Source organism: Alosa sapidissima, chromosome 16, assembly GCF_018492685.1.
Source record: "Alosa sapidissima isolate fAloSap1 chromosome 16, fAloSap1.pri, whole genome shotgun sequence".
In the NCBI taxonomy this organism is placed as follows: domain Eukaryota; kingdom Metazoa; phylum Chordata; class Actinopteri; order Clupeiformes; family Clupeidae; genus Alosa; species Alosa sapidissima.
This window is the reverse complement of record NC_055972.1, coordinates 33,986,149-34,003,571: the sequence shown is the minus strand read 5'-3', so window position 1 is coordinate 34,003,571 and position 17,423 is coordinate 33,986,149. Positions and strand designations below refer to the sequence as shown.

The 17,423-nt window shown below is 41.7% G+C and overlaps 1 protein-coding gene across 2 annotated transcripts in view; it reads left to right on the top strand.

The window, feature by feature from the left end:
* tspan14 (tetraspanin 14) overlaps positions 1-17,423 on the top strand; it is a 44,660-nt gene that overhangs the window by 9,353 nt on the left and 17,884 nt on the right. Inside the window, exons 2-6 of one of the 2 annotated variants that reach the window (XM_042066097.1) lie at positions 3,431-3,525; positions 6,442-6,492; positions 6,959-7,105; positions 7,243-7,413; positions 7,667-7,801. In XM_042066097.1, coding sequence (XP_041922031.1) covers positions 3,445-3,525; positions 6,442-6,492; positions 6,959-7,105; positions 7,243-7,413; positions 7,667-7,801 — 585 coding nt within the window. In that variant the 5' untranslated portion in view covers positions 3,431-3,444. The remainder of the gene's footprint in view (positions 1-3,430; positions 3,526-6,441; positions 6,493-6,958; positions 7,106-7,242; positions 7,414-7,666; positions 7,802-17,423) is intronic. The other variant, XM_042066096.1, reaches the window with a different exon arrangement.

Genomic DNA, 17,423 nt, shown 5'->3' with positions numbered 1-17,423 from the left:
AACATATTCAAGAAACAAGAAACAATTCAGTTCATCAAGGTATTTCACTTGATGAAGATGACCATGTGTGTTTCCATAACAATTATTCATAACAAGGTTTGAGGACTCGTGGATCCAAGAGGCATTTGTAAAAAGATGATAACTCGTTAGTATCGATTTTTCTGCATCTGACAATGCACTGAATTTTAGAAACCCCTTTTTACTTAAATATGTTCCTTTATTACATTTATTTTACATTACATTACATTACATTACATTACATTTAGCAGACACCTTTTGACCAAAGTGACTTACATATGTCAAATACAAGGGATTACATTGTCCCCGGAGCAACTTGGGGTTAAGTGCCTTGCTCAAGGGCACAACGGTGGAAGCCGGGAATTGAACCGACATCGGAGTCGGGTCGGAGAGGGAATTGATTTTCTAACTTCTTTCCTAGATCACATGGAGACAAAGCACTGATCTCCATCTTGATGCTCTTTGTCTGTGTATCACAGAGGACGGACTGCATCCCATGCATATGACGATGGATATAGACTTTGCCTAACCAGCTGGCTAGTAATTATTAAAGTGCTCACATAGGCACTGATAGGTTGAAGCTGGTGTAGAAAACTTGTTACAAAGATGGTAATTATGCTAAATCCTCTTGCTGCATGTATGATGACCAGTCAGTCTTATGTGTGTATAATTTACTTGAACAGTTTATTTTCTCTAGATAAGTTTTATGTATGAGTAGTATGTTGTTAATGTTGCAATAATTATTTAGAGAAATTCAACTATGAACCATAAACTGTGTGTTGGATATGTGCTGCAAACAAGTGACTCTTTTACTCTTCCATTGACTTCCATTGTATTAAAAGAGCACAATATGTGGTGCAAAGTGGTACTGCAGATAAAGTACAAATTCAGTGAATTTTTCAAAAATCTTATCTCAATAAAGAAACTCAGCAACAAGCCCAAATTTTGGGCTGATGATCCTCACATACAGAATGATATGGTAAAATGTAAAAAAATATCCTGTTAACTGTCCACGTGGTGAAATGAGAAGATGAAAACGGGCTTTTTGAAAATTAAGCACAATTTAATAAAAATGCTCTGACAATATGATAATGATGATAACCAAAGTTAATGCATGGACATGACCTTATAATCCATATATGAGTGGGAAAATAATCTGATGAATTTGTGTCACATACTTTTTGAATGAGAAGCCCTCAAAGGTGATGTTTTTTCACATAATGAATTTATAGCCATTTTCAGAGCTTTGCAGAGGGTGAATTACACAAGATACACCTGATTTGATTGGATTTTTTAATTCAACAGGAAAATGTACTTCTATTCACATAGTTTCACTAATGTGTGTGAAATACCAAAAGAGCCAATAATGTTGGAAGTTGAACAAAAAGGATTGTTCACCACGATGCTTAAAATTACTTGAAACTTCAAAGGGCTGCAGTTTTGGAACCATTAGTGATACAGATATACTATTTAAGATGTATGCATAGGTTTGGTCTACAAACACCTGTGATTTTTTTCAGATTTTATGGGAGAGGGTGACCTGCCAGCCCCTGGGTGATTTGACACGGAATGACCCACATATGTTGGTTACAATGACGGGGTTTTCCAAACAAGTGTTTATATGTCAGTAATATTTTGAAATTAGCACTTCGCCAGCAAGCAGTACTTTGTGGGCAGTTGTGCTAAAGTTTACCGGCTAACATAACTTAAACTGGCTGGCAGACACCTCGCAAATAACCTCAGACTTATTTGCTGGTTTACTGTGTCTATTTCTCGATACTTACAAAATCTAAGCAAGAAAAGGCCAAACAAATAAGATTAATATTTTAGCACGACACGACAGTCTATGGGGTTTGCCATTCTGAGTAGGCTACCGTTTCGGTCATACGGTCTTTTTTCGGTGAGCGTCGCAGACACAGCCGACACCGAGTGTTATGGCGATGAAATGCACCGCGATGCAAAGCAACCCGACACAGAACCATAAAATGGTCATGACGCCGTAGGAGTGCCGGCGTAGCTACACCGTGGAGTTGACGCAGAAGCATGTTGAGCCCTTAAGGATAGGCCCAGAAATCTATGGTATTGTTGTTGCACATTTGACACTAAAACAGTGAGTGAAAACATGCACATCAGTGGACTGCTTTACTAATGCAAAATTGCAAACTATTACAATGATTTCATTGCATTACTCAATGGTTACACAATGCTTGCATGAGAAATACTTCCCAAAACAACAGTAAATATAGCTGCAAGCAGCAATGAAGGGCCAAGCTGTTGAGCAAAGGTTGTCATGGCAACACAATGTTGTTACATTATACACAGATAACAGTTTCTATCCACAAGCCATCAGAATGCTGATCTTTCATACTGTTCCTCATACCTAATCTCATCAACCTCACACTTCATCAGGGTTGTTCTTTTTTCTCTCCCTTTTTTGCATTTGCCACTTGCACACACCCTATTACCTCCCTCCCCCACACACACAGACCCCCTCCACCGTCACACATATAAACCCCCTCCCCCACACACCCCATTAACCCCCCCACCCGTCACACATACCCCAACCCCCCTGCCCACACACACCATACCCTCCCACCACACACAAACCCCCTCCCCCACACACACACACACACACAGATAAACCTCCTCCCCCCACACCCGATTACCCTACCACACACACACACATACCCCCCCTCCCCCCATACACTTACATAGTTCTGTATTGATATGTGAAAGCCTTGCTGATATATGAGCTCATTTCCTTAACTCTAGCGCCCTCAAAGTGGTCACAAGTGAATTTTTCGTGCATCCTCAGGATTTGGTCACAAGTCCTCATACCAAATTTGGTTTCGATTGGTGAAAGTGTTGCTAATTATGGCACCCCTAGTGGTCAAACGTCACCAAATGTATTGTTCGTCCTCAGGTTGTGGTCACGAGTCCACGTACTAAGTTTGGTGTCGATATGAGAAAGTGTTTCTAATTATAGCGCCCCTAGTGGTCAAAGGTCAATAAATGTATTGTGCGTCCTCAGGATGTGATCCTGAGTCCATGAACCAAGTTTTGTTTTGATACGTGTCAGGAATTTTGCAAACACAGAAATATGACAGCCTTGAGTGGCCATGAGACGCGAGGGAACATCTGGGATGTGTTCTCTATTTGAGGAACGTTCTAATCAATTGCGGACGTGAACAGACAGCTACAGACACAGAGCGCATAGTAGGCCAACTTTCACTTTCTAGAGTGCGCATTCATTACGCGAAAGATGCTTTATAGCTTAACAGCGATCAAATATTAGCAATTTATCATGGCCCCCCCAATTGTGTATTAATCCCCCCTATGTGAGGCACCCCCCATTTTGAAAGATGAATTTTAAGCCCTGAGGAGTATGTTTATTTTTGTTTTTGTTTTACAGAACAAGACAGGAAAATGCATTACTACCGCTATGAGAGTGCTGAAGTCAGCTGCTGTTACAAATACCTTATGTTCAGCTATAATATTGTATTTTGGGTAAGTATGTTGATCTATGACCTTGATACTGGAGTTTATCACACAGTACCACCCTATGACCCTAGACCCTGGTAATGTCATTATCAAGACATTAATATATTATCTTAAATTTCATATCTATCTCGATAAAGGTGGTTAAATAAAACTTGCCAAGCCAGCCAGGAGTGTGGTTTGTGACCAGAAACACACCCAGAAACTCACTTTCACTTTACATATTCTAAACACACACATTGCTACAAAATGGAGCTTATTGATAAGTTAAGTGGTAAGATTCTACATAGCTTTTATTGTCAGTAGGGGCAGAGAAAGATGAAGAAATTCTAAACTACTTGGAAAAATATGGTTAAATAAATAAACTGTAGCGCACCAGTTTAAGTGGTTCTTAAACTGGTGGTCGCCAAACATTTTGGAGGGGTCACAAAATGATTTTTCTAAAGGTTTTTATTGAAAGGCTGCCATTGACATAATGCCTTTGGTGTAGACATAGCCATTTTCTGCCTCTGCTTCCAATACCCATCTCGCAACATTTCGAAACCAAATTCCGCCGGTTAGAGAGAACGGGGATCGCGAGACTTGGCTCATGTTTTTTGGGGGGTCGCCATACAAAAAGTTTAATAACCACTGGGGTAACATTTTATTTTAATGTGTCGCTGTTACAGTGTACCTAATTAGGTACAGTGGTACAACCTGTGTAACAACATGTACTATCAGGTACTATCATTGTACTTGCATAATGTATTTGTGGGTACCTACATAATAGTTGTTACATTGTAATACTGAGTGCTTTTACAAAACTTTGCCAATTTGCCTAAATTTTCATCAGAGGCAAAGAGCTGACCTGAGACTTGCTGGATGGGGTAAATCGGGTCATGATAGATTTGATATACAAAGCATGCTTAGCTCCAGTCAAGGCCTCATTGTCTTCAGTGTACATGTAACAGCTGTGCTGCTACAACCTTGTTACTCTTTGATACAGTGGAATAAACTGGAACAGGTCTTGTCTTGGAACAGGTCTACTAATTCACATGTACTGTGTGGTGTAACAGCAGACACGTTTCAACACATCAATTACAGGATGCATAACATCATTGACAGGATGTATATATGTAGATGTAAGTACTTAACTTGGTACACTTTATTTTAATGGGTTTATTCCACTGTATCAAAAGAGTAATAAATGTGTACCAACACAGTTGATACATGTACTACAGTATGTAGGGTAATGGCAGACATGTTCCAAGACACCAATGACACAACATACATGTAATATGTAATTGTAAGTACTTAACTGGTACACTTTATTTTAATGGGTTTATGCCACTGTATCAAAGAGCAATAAGTGTGTACCAACACAGTTGATATATGTACTATGTAGTGAATTAGTAGACCTGTTCCAAGACATCGAAGACATAACATACAGTACATGTCATATGTACATGTAAGTAATTAACTGGTACACTTAATAGGTTTATTCCACTGTATCAAAGAGTAACAAGGTTGTAGCAGCACAGCTGTTACATGTACTGAAGACAATGAGGCCTTGACTGGAGCTAAGAATGCTTTGTATATCAAATCTATCATGACCAGATTTACCCCATCCAGCAAGTCTCAGGTCAGCTCTTTGCCTCTGATGAAAATTTAGGCTAATTAAGTAGGTACACTGTAACAGCGACACATTAAAATAAAGTGTTACCAAGCCTTATAATAAAGTGTAAGCACAGCTCTGCTTTCAAGCCATTCGAGAGTGTTCTGCCCTATTGTCATCTATTAGATAATACTGATATCACATACCATATGCAAGCCCTAGTAGCTGTATACCCTCATAAGCTAAGTAATTATGACTACTTTTACATGCACACCATATTCCTGTTTTAATCAGAATAATGTGCACCTTGTAATGGCCAATAACATAATATCGGTAATAACGTAATCATTTTAATGTTAAAGAGCCAATAATGTAATTCAATTTCTGAACCAATAACATAATAACTTTTTGCCAATAATGTAATAAGTTATTACATTATTGGCTGGTTATTACATTATCAGCTGGGTTAAAAAAAAAACACTGCAATAATTACAATAATGTAATAACATTTGCCAATAATGTAATAATCACCTTATATAATCACCCCCCGGAGTCACACAAACTTAGTCAGGGCTAATAAACCACTGTAGTTGTTAGTTAAGACTGGTCCTAAGTCCTGTTGGTGCAACCCGCTCCTGAATTGCACTACAGGCCCTATTATGATGTCACAAAGACTCACATTAAGATGCATTACTTTGAATTTGCACAAGGAAGTTATGATAAAGGATTATGATAAATTGACTCGCATAAGAAAATTATACCCCATTATAATTTTACACACAATAACTTTCATGTCACACTAAATAACCATTTTAGTCACTTACACAACAATTTAGTGAATAAATATAAATTCCAATACATTAGATTTCAAAATCTAAAAGACCATACATACTTTTGGGAATGGGAGTCAATAAAACAGCACTCAATAATTTCCATGCCTAATATCTAAAAACAAAACGTTTTTTTCCGGCCTAAAACGTCAACCAACCTCCACCACCAACAGACACTCCATGCCACGCTCGACCGAAAATACAGAAAAGCTACTTTACCTCTTTCTTTTTAGAGAGAAAGTATCTTTATTATCTGCTTTGTCCCATTTCTATGTCAAACATGTGTGATATTCACGTATTATATAGCCTAGATAGATAGATAGAGATAGATAGATAGATAGATACTTTATTGATCCCCCTGTTCACATTGGGGAAATTGTGTGTACTTCTGGTCATCTGGTCATTACAATGTATCATTTTTATCCTTGAACTGAAATGCTATTTTGCATCATCACTTTTATAATTTAACCTCATTACATCTGTATGTGTCTTCCTAACCAGCTGGCAGGGGCTCTCTTCATTTGTGCTGGATTTTGGGCCTGGAGTGAAAAGGTGAGATATTATGTCCAAACAAATACATGTTACTCAAGGTGCTTATCGTAGAATAATGGTAGGCAGGGAAACAGGGGAAACCCCATACAAAAAAGAAATATAATCACTAAAACTAAAAGCAGTTGCGTTTAAAATAATAAATCAAATACAATAAGGATACAAATGTGTAAAGGTGATTTTTAAAAATATTAGAGACACTGGCTCTCACATTGGGTAATCATTTTCACTATAGAAGGATGTTGCAGTAGATATTGCCTATGTAGTATGGACCCTTTCAAGAGAGTTCCATTATCAGCATCATAGTTGGCCCCACAAGACTTCCTTTTTAACATTCCATATGTTATCTTAATGCAGAGGAAGTAGATTGGGGCCCAAATAGAACGTTCAAGCATTGTTTTTGTTTTTATTGTTGAAAGGGTCTATAGTGTTTATGTTGGAGAAAGTCATATTTTCTTTGTTCCAAAAGGGAGTGCTGTTGGACCTGACACAGGTGACCAGGCAGCATGGCTTCGATCCAGTGTGGGTGGTGCTGTTAGTTGGTACAGTTACCTTCATCCTGGGTTTTGCAGGCTGTGTCGGGGCACTGAGGGAAAACATATGCCTCCTTAAGTTTGTGAGTTCTCTTTTTGGGCATTCATAATGCATCCATTGCCACATCATGAAAATAAAGTCAGTTATGGTTTTCACTCTAAATCTTTCTCTACAAAGGTTCTGCCATTGACTTTTTTCTTCTGTGTGTCTCTAATGCAGTTTTCAGGAATCATTGTCTTAATCTTCTTCCTGGAGCTAACAGTGGCAGTGCTTGCATTTATGTTCCAAGACTATGTGAGGGAGTGGGTCAATGATTTATTTCTCCAGAATGTCAAAGCCTACCGTGAAGACATAGACCTTCAGAATCTGATTGATTCATTGCAACGCGTGGTGAGGAACTCTGATTCTAATGTTTTGTGTGTGTGTGTGTGTGTGTGTGTGTGTGTGTGTGTGTGTGTGTGTGTGTTTGTGTGTTTGCGTGTGTGTTTGCGTGTGTGTGTGTGTGTTTGCGTGTCTGTGTGTGTGTGTGTGTTTGCGTGTGCATGCGCATGCATGGTTCATATAGTACTGTATATCACATTGTGTAGTTGAGGAGGTGGCTGCATTTTCTTATTATGTAATACTCGACTTCTCCCAATAACAGAACCATTGCTGTGGTGCCAAGGACCCCAATGACTGGAATCTAAATGTTTACTTCAACTGTAGCCAGGCGAATAGTCAGCAGAAGAGCAGGGAAAGCTGTGGAGTCCCTTTCTCTTGTTGTGTTAGTGACCCTGCTGTGAGTTCCACACATCTCTCCCTTCCTAATACAATTTTTTTGTTTGCTTTGCCTGCATTTCTTCTGTTTCCAGTTGGTGTAGGGCAGCTTAATTAAGGCCCAGTCCCAATACTATCACTTCACTCTTACCACCGTTTGCTCATTCACGTTTGCTCATTTACATTCACAATTCTTTTGGAACCAGAGGTTGTTCAACCCTTCAAACAAACATTGCTAAAAACGTAGTGTGATCAGGTGCAAACTATGGAATGAAGTGGAAGATGAATGTCCTAGGATGCACAGGTCACACTGGAAAAACTAGACAGTATAAGCACACCGAGAGGATCATTATTGTAAAATATGTAACATTTTGGCATTAATAAGGATTTTAAAATGAAAACAATCATTGTGTTATGTTAGTTTCAATGTTGTGGCCATATACTTTGGGTCCTGTTCTTCATATTGTCATTATTGTCGATTTGCGCGATAGTCACACATTTTTACATATATAGTTGACAGCATACCATGTCCAAAATTAAACTAATGTCCAGCAGCAGCTAAATTTGTTCAACTGTTTTACTACTTATGTTATATGAAAGCATACAGCTGCCGACTGCATCCTAAACGTTTGTTAGGATAAACACTCGTCGCATCTACTAGGCTACAGGTAGGCTAGCGATATGACTTTTGATGCCATCTATGACCATTCAATGATTTGTTATAAAATATTGAGTTTTGAAAACAAACGTTAAGGGTTGTTTTAATTACATGTTTGTTAGGCCCACGACACCTCATGAAGGCTTAACAGTGAAACCAGCGTCCTGGAGACACTCCCCTCCATGCTGCCACCATATTACCACATTGAAATATCCAATACCCAAAATACTCTTGGCATGGTCAAGGTTGGCTAGGTTGGTCCGTCCCGTTGATGTGGACTGAACCATAGCCATAAAAACCCTGGCCAACCAACCATCAACCTAGCCCATCACAAACACAAAACAAATTAGCCAGTTAGCTTAGCCAGTTAGCTTAGGCCCCATCACAAACACAAAACAAATTAGCCAGTTAGCTTACGCCCCATGCTGCCACCATATTACCACAACAAACATCCAAATACCCTTAACCAACCTAGGCATGGTCTAAGTTGGCTAGGTTGGTCCGTCCCGTTGATGCGGACTGAACCATAAACCGTAAAAAACCTTAGCCAAGTACAATCAACCTAGGCACAGTCCATCACAAACACAAAACAAATGAGCCAGTTAGCTTACCTTAGCTTGCGCCCCAGGAAGGGTAACTTCTCCTTACCCACAACCATTCGCTTGCCCGTTCTGCTGCTAAAGACATGTTACTAACCACCTGCCTTAGACTGTGGTGTCAAATCCACATTAAATAATACAAACTCAAAAGAAGTCCGCACACCGTGGATGTATACTGCAGATGATGGCTTTAATGCACTCCGGAGCATTAGTGAAGCAAGTAAGTAAGTGAAAGCAAAGTAAGATAAGTGAGCAGTGAGCTAAGTAAGATAACATCCTCTGGCTGTTGACCAGCCTTTATACCCCTTCAAGTCATCCCAGACAAGACACTCTATGTTTACAGATAACTGACCAAGTAATATATGGTACTTCACCTTTGCCCTCTCATCCTGTTATACATTCTTTAGGTTTTGCCATTCTTTAGGTTTTGCTTACATTTCCTGGCACCAAACCTTATCTATGCCATTTTCTGCCAGGCCTGCTCTTTCACTTAAACCAGTCTTCCTTTCCCACACTGAACATACTACAGACATCAGTTTCACAAAACAATGATATTACACAGAATAAAGATACTACATAAAATATATATAAACTAAAGGATATATTTCAATAAAAGTCACGACAAGACTTCGACCACAAATGCCCAATTCAGACAGCAAGCCAATAGCAGATCTGGCCACAAACCCACGTGCACCGATTTCAATAGGCCTTAATCGTGCACTCCAACCTCGCTTAGCTGCCTCCTCTGCTATTTCAGTGTATTTAGCTCTCTTCAGCTCATTGGCCACTTCCACTCTGTCTTCCCAAGAAACAAGTGAGTTCAATGAAGTAAACTATCTTCTCTGAATCCGACCATAGAACGTCGGGTCGTAGCTTAGTACTCACTATATGTGGAGGTACCGCCATCTGCTGGCCAAGATCAACCTTCATTTCCCAGCGCGCCCCATTTTTCAACTGGTCGGTTTTACACCTGGCCTTCGCGGAACAAGGTTTATCCCCCTGACGTACAAAGTTAATTTGCCTTACCCCTTTACTAGCTGCTAATGAATTGACTTCTCTCCTTTTATCCTCTATTGCCGCTGCCACACATTTCAATACCTGGTTATGATGCCACGTATACCGCCCCTGGGTGAGACTTACCTTGCACCCTGATAGGATATGGTGGAGACTGCCCACACATGAGCAAAGTATGCATTTGTCATCCTCACCAAACCATTGACTTAAATTCTTGGGAGATGGGAGCACATCATATGTAGCACCTAACATAAATCTGATCTTACCAGCTTCCATGCCCCATAGATCTTTCCATTTAATCCGTCTTTTTTCCACCCCTTCCCAGTTCACCCACTGCCCTTGTTTTGCCTGCGACACTGCCTTAGTACATCTTACAGCCTCCTCCTGTCTATGCATTTCCTCCACTACCATTTTCCTCTTTTCTCTTGCAGAAGCCTTACTCCACAAGGGTTTACTTACACCCACCCCTAGACCCCCTTGCCTGTGCTGCACATGGCCCATTATATCCCTATGCTTCAATGCTGATTGAGCTTGCTTAACTGCCTGCTCTGGGTTCCACTTCCTCCCTGCATTAACTGTGGGTGCAACTTTCCTTACCATTGGGTCCTTGGACTGAGTAAGAGTCATTTCCAATCTAGCCTTAGCACACTTAAATTCCTCTGTCAGACTAGATATTGGCAACTCTACAATACCCTTCCCATACAAGGCTACACTGCTTAAGCAGCGTGGGACTCCGAGCCATTTTCTGACAAAGGAGTTAATCATTTTTTCCAACCTCTCTACCTTTGACAGAGGAACTTCATAAACTGTCAATGGCCACATTAGCCAAGGCAACAAACCAAACTGCAAACACCACAGCTTGAGCTTACCTGGCAGCCCTGACTTGTCAATTTTTGCAATACCTTGCCTAGTGACCTGTCTCAAGTCTTCAACCTGTGATTTATCACTAAGGCTTGCATCATACCACCTTCCCAGACTCTTCACTGGTTTCTCCAGAACTGTGGGAATCACCTCCTTATTTATAGCAAACTTCTTATCTATTACCTTCCCTTTAACAATTGAGAGACTCCTAGACTTACTTGGCTTCACCTTCATTCTGGCCCATTGCAGATTACTATTTAACTTATCCAGCAACCTGTTGGTGCATGGAGCGGTTGACGTCAAGGTTGTCATGTCGTCCATGAAAGCCCTAATCGGGGGGAGGCGTGGCCCTCCCTGCAACTTCTCCCCACCCACTACCCATTTTGAGGCCCTAATGATGACCTCCATTGCCATTGTAAAAGCAAGTGGGGAGATGGTACATCCGGCCATGATTCCTATCTCAAGTTGTTGCCACCCTGTGGTGTAATCAGCTGTTGTAAAACATAATTGAATATCCAGAAAGTATGCTTTTACTAGGCTTTTAATGCTACCTGGGATTCTGAAATAATCAAAGGCCTCCCACAACAGACTATGCGGCACAGACCCAAAAGCATTAGCCAAATCCAAGAACACAACGTGCAGGTCTCTCTTCTCGTGCTTTGCTAATTGAATTTGGTGCCAAATCATGCTGGTATGCTCTAAGCACCCGGAGAAGCCAGGAATTCCAGCTTTTTGCACTGTGGTATCAATTAGTTTATTCCTTTCAAGGTAATTTGTCAGTCTCCGTGCCACCACACTGAAAAAAACCTTCCCTTCAACATTCAGTAGACTAATTGGCCTAAATTGATTAATCTCCACTGCGTCCTTTTCTTTGGGAATAAATATTCCCCCAGCCCTCCGCCAAGCCTTGGGAATACTCTGCTTTTTCCAAACTGTGTTCTGAATGTGTTCTGTGTAGAAGATAAGTGATGGCATCGTCCACGCCCACTTTCTCCTGGTATGCAAACTGTAACGGGTCTAGTGCATGGCGTACCTGGGGTCTGAGCATACCTAAGACCAGTCGCTCCAGTGTCTTCATCACATGTGATGTTAGAGCGACAGGCCTGAAGTCATTAAGCTCACTGGGGTGTGGCTTCTTAGGGACAGGGGTGACACATGATGTCTTCCACAGTGTTGGAACTTGTCCGAGACGTAGACTCCAGTTGAAGATGTGCTTCAGTGGCTCCCCCAGTTCAGCAGCACAGGCCTTGAGTAGCCTTGGACACAGTCTGTCAGGCCCGGCTGCCTTACGAGGATGTAGTTTTTTTAAAAGATAACTTACTTCGGAAGCTGTAATGATGGGGGGGATAAGGGGAGTGGAGGGGGAGGAGGAGGGGTGCTTCTGAGAGGGTTGTCGTGTGGCTAGAGACTGATGGCCGTTGGCTGAGGCCTTTGTTGCCGCACTGCTCGTGGTCACCATGTGGGGGAGAGGTGCGATAGCCTGATCTGCAGAGATGGTGGGGGGGGGAGGGGGAGTGCATCTGGGGTCTGTGTGTCTGATGGCTGTTGACTGAAGTCGTTGTCACCTCATTGTTCGTGGTCGCCATGTGGGGGAGGGGTGCAATATCCAGTGATGGTGGGGGTGAGTGTTGCACTGGTAATGAGGTGGGCTGGGGGATGACCACCTCCTTGATGTCCCTGTCAAGGTTGCCAGAGTCTTGGACAGCTCAACAGGCACAGGCAAAGAGGCATCAGACGGGGGCAGGGCGTGGGGTGATGGGGGCTTAGTTCGCTGGATGTCCCCGAGATACAGAGCTGGAGAGACTGGGAGAGCAGTACTTGGAGCTGGTGCAGGGCAATCGATCCTGTTGTAAAAGTGGTTCAGCTGGTTCGCCCTGTCCAGGTCTCCCTCCACAGAGCTGCTGCTCTTCTTAAGGCCAGTGATGGATTTCATACAGTCCCACACCTCCTTCATGTTGTTTTCTTGCAACTTCTGTTCCATCTTCCTTCTGCAGTCCTCCTTAGCCTCTTTCAGCTTATTCTTGAGTTCCCCTTGTACTCGCCTCAGCTCTGCCATGTCCCCCTCTTTAAACGCCATCTTTTCCCAATTGAGAAGGGTCTTGACATTACTGGTTATCCAAGGCTTGTTATTTGGATAGCAGCGTACAGTCCTTGTGGGAACAACAATGTCCATACAGAAGTTCAGATAGTCAGTAGTGCAATGTGTGACCTCCTCTAAGTCCTCTCCATTCAGTAGCACACTCCAGTCAGTAGACTCAAAGCAGTCTCAAAGCCTCATCCGCTTCTGGTGTCCACTTCCTGAAGGTGCGCGTGGCAACTGGTAGCCTCTGAACTTTTGGCTTGTACATTGGCTGAAGATGAATGAGGTTATGGTCCGACTTCCCCAGTGGGGGAAGGGGGATGGCACTGTAAGCATCCCTCACGTTTGCAAACATGAGGTCTATTGTCCTGTTTTTCCTAGTTGGGCAGTCAACAAACTGGTAAAAGTTTGTGAGGGTGGAATCCAGTGTAATGTGGTTGAAATCACCAGAGATCGCAAAGAAGGCATCACTGTGCTGAGTTTGGAGCCTAGCGACTGTAGAGTGAATGACGTCACACGCTGTGTCCGGGAGGGCTTGAGGCGGAACGTAAACACAAACAACAATGGCGTGCGAGAACTCCCTCGGCATGTAGTATGGTCGTAGACTGACCGCTAGTAACTCCACATCCTTACAGCATACAGTCTCCTTCACTGTAACATGTCCGGGATTGCACAATCTGTTGTTTATGTATAGCACCAGTCCGCCTCCCTTCTTTTTGCCAGAAAGTTTATTGTCTCTGTCCAAACGAGCTACACTGAAGCCGGGCAGCTCAACGTTAGCCGGGGGGATATGGCTTGTTAGCCACGTCTCCGTAAAGCATAGCAAACTACAATCCCTGTACAACTTCTGATTTCTTACCAGGGCAGCCAGTTCGTCAGTCTTGTTGGCCAGTGAGTTCACGTTTCCCATAACCATCGCAGGAACTGAGGGCTTGTGTTGCCACTTTTTCTCCCGACGCCTAGTCCTCAATTTAACTCCCGCTCTGCACCCCCGAAAGCACCACAGCTCCTCCGGGATGTTTACGTGAACCCTACCAGCATTCCGTCGTATTGCAAGCAGCTGATTCCTTGTGTACACAAGTTTGCTGCCGCTGTAGCATTGTAATAGATCCATATCCATAGGATAGAATGAAAACACTCCTCAAAGTGCGTAATCCAAAAAAGTTGCTTAGTAAAAAGTAAACAAAAGACGGTAAAAAAACACAAAGACACGGAGCTTCCTTGACATACTGCCACTCTCGTCGGCGCCGGAACCGGAAGAGATACAGTATACATACAGTATAGGGACACAGACTATACACATTCATTCATAATGGGTGCTATTCACTAAGGCTGTATGGTTAAAATTACACTCAACTGATCAAAATTACAGAGCATGGTAGCTACAATAAAAGTACAAGGCCTCACGCTTCCATACTTGGGTTTAGAGTACCTTCCCTGACTACGAGAGAAAGAAAAAGTGTGAGTCTTCTGGTCCACTTTTTAAATCTGCTAAACCTGAGCTACAAAAACTGGGTTCCATAGGTAACCAGCGCTGAGGCAGATGGTAGTAACGACATCAAATAACAATGTGGATTTCAGTGCCTCATTTCGATGTCACTTAAGTCTACGGGATTTTTTTTCTAATACAAGGCATCACTGCATGTCATGTGCCACCAGTAGCATCTTGCTTTGATAGCACCACATTATGTATACAGTTACAGTAACCTCCAGAATTATTGGCACCTCTGCTAAAGTTGACTAAAAACCGGTATAAAAATAATCTGTTGGTGATTTATTATAATCTTATAATGAAAAAATTAAGAAATTCAAGAAAACCTTGAAGGGAAGCAAATTAATTTTGAGAAAAAGGAAAATCTCATAAAGAACTAAATATTTTTAACAAAAACACGTTCACAATTGGCGCCCCTACTTGTAATACATTCTTAAGCACCCCTTTGCCAATAAAACAGCTTGTAATATTCTCCTATGACCCCCCCCATAAAGTTGGAGAATACAAAGCAATGGATTTGAGACCGTTCATCTTTACAAAATCTCCCCAGATCGTCCAGATTCCTAGGTCCACACTTGTGCATTCTCCTCTTTGACTCACCCCACTGTTTTTCTATTAAGTTTAGATCAGGGGACTGAGATGGCAATGTCTGAAGCTTGATTTTGTGTTCGGTAACTATATTTGTTTTGATCTGGATGTTCGTTTTGGTTCATTGACCTAATGAATAATTCAATCATGACCAACTTTTAGTGAGATTGAGAGATTTCCTTTGAAAATGTTCAGGTTTTTCTTGGTGTTTATGATACCATGCACCTTAAATGGCAAAAATATAAGGCAACGTTTTCGTGTTAATTACTCATCTTCGTAAGCAGGCAGGCTAACAAAACGCTAGAGATTGTTGCAAACGCGTGTATAATGGCAGAGCCAGCGAAGAAGCAGCAAAAACCCTTGACAGAAGCCGCAAAGAAAGGGAAAAGAGCTTCAGACCGAGCGAGGGGGAGTTTCGTAGAGAAAAAGCATCAGGCTTGCCTGGTGTCCCTTTAATTAGGTTCCTTTGGGAAAAAAAACAGCCCCACAATTAGCACAGCCCCTCCACCATTATTCTCATTAGGCATGGGGTTCTTTTCAGTATAGTCATTCTTCTGTGTATGCCAAACACACCTAAAGTGTTTCTAGCCTAAGAGCGCAATTTTCATTTCATCTGACAATAGACCACACTTTCAGACAAAGTCACTGTACCATTCAGTAACTCCTGCCGTTTACATTGGTAATTAAATGACTGGACAGGCTTTTACCTAGCATGCCCTCTAAATAATCTATTAGCAGTGAGGTCACTTTTGAAGATTTTTGGGGGGACTTGGTGACTTTGACTGTAACTCTCAAACAGTTGTTCTAATGGAATTTTTTGCCTATTTTACCATCCTCCATACTGTACGTGGGGGCTAGATAACCATGGGTCTTTGTCCAAGCATGTTTGTCACATTTCCAGATGATTAGAACCTTTTAGTCATTGTTTTAACTGTAAATATAGGCATTTTCAACAAAGTACCTGGTTTACATAGACAATCTCTGACTTACAAATGTCAACACACTTTCTTTTTATTTAAATTTAGTGTAATCTCTTGTCTTTCCGATGTTGAAAAATGACTAGAGGATTTAGCCTCTGTGTGACTTTATTTTCATGCCATAGTGAAAAAGAAAGTCATGAACTACTTCTGAAACTTCACAGACACTCTGATTAACTTAAATAAGTTGAAATTAGAAAATGCTTCTGCATATAATATGTTTCAGGGGTTCCAATAATTTTGGGCAACATGTTTTTCGCTAAAAATATTTATTTATTTTTCTTCTTCTTTTTATCAGAATAAATTTGCTGCCCTTCAAGTGTAGATTTTTCCTCATTGTTTTCATTGTGGGAGTACAATAAATCACCGAAAGAGTATTTTTATACCTGTTTTTATTCAAATTTACCAAAGGTTCCAATAATTTTGGAGGGTACTGTAGCTAACACAAACAGTCTCCCATGACATTTTTAAATCTACTTTAGCATCCTTCCAGGCAGCAGCCAAAGCAGCCAGAGCTAAATACTTCTCTGATATTATTAATCAACATGCTAACAGACCCAAAATTCTGTTTCACACTATTAATCAAATCACCAACCCTCCACTCTCACCTGCTCCCTTCACAAGTGCTGATGCTTGTGAGAAATTTAAGAAATTTTTCATTGATAAAATCGAAAACATCAGAGCACTGTTCTCTCCCCCTCCTCTGCCTTCCCCCCCAGTTAAGGTGTCTTCAGGCCCTTTAGGGGCAGCCGTGGCCTACTGGTTAGCACTTCGGACCTGTAACCGGAGGGTTGCCGGTTCGAACCCCGACCAGTAGGCACGGCTGAAGTGCCCTTGAGCAAGGCACCTAACCCCTCACTGCTCCCCGAGCGCCGCTGTTGATGCAGGCAGCAACCTGCGCCGGGATTAGTGTGTGCTTCACCTCACTGTGTGTACACTGTGTGCTGTGTCTGTTTCACTAATTCACGGATTGGGATAAATGCAGAGACCAAATTTCCCTCACGGGATCAAAAGAGTATATATATTTATACTTATACTTACTTTATCTACTTTCAGTCACTTTGCTGATGTATCGCTAGCAGATCTCAAGGACATAGTCCTCTGTATGAAACCCACATCTTCCCCTGGTGATGTTGTCCCCTCTCCTATCTTGAAAGATGCTTTTGATGTGTTGGGCCCTTCCATACAGCTAGTTATCAACTCCTGTTTGACATCTGGTGCTGTCCCTGCCTGCTTTAAGCATGCGGTGGTCCAACCCCTGCTTAAAAAGCCCAACTTGGATGCAAATTCTTTGAATAATTACCGCCCCATCTCTCCCCAAAGTACTGGAGAAATTAGTGCTGGCCCAGTTGCTTCCCTTCCTGACTGAGCATAA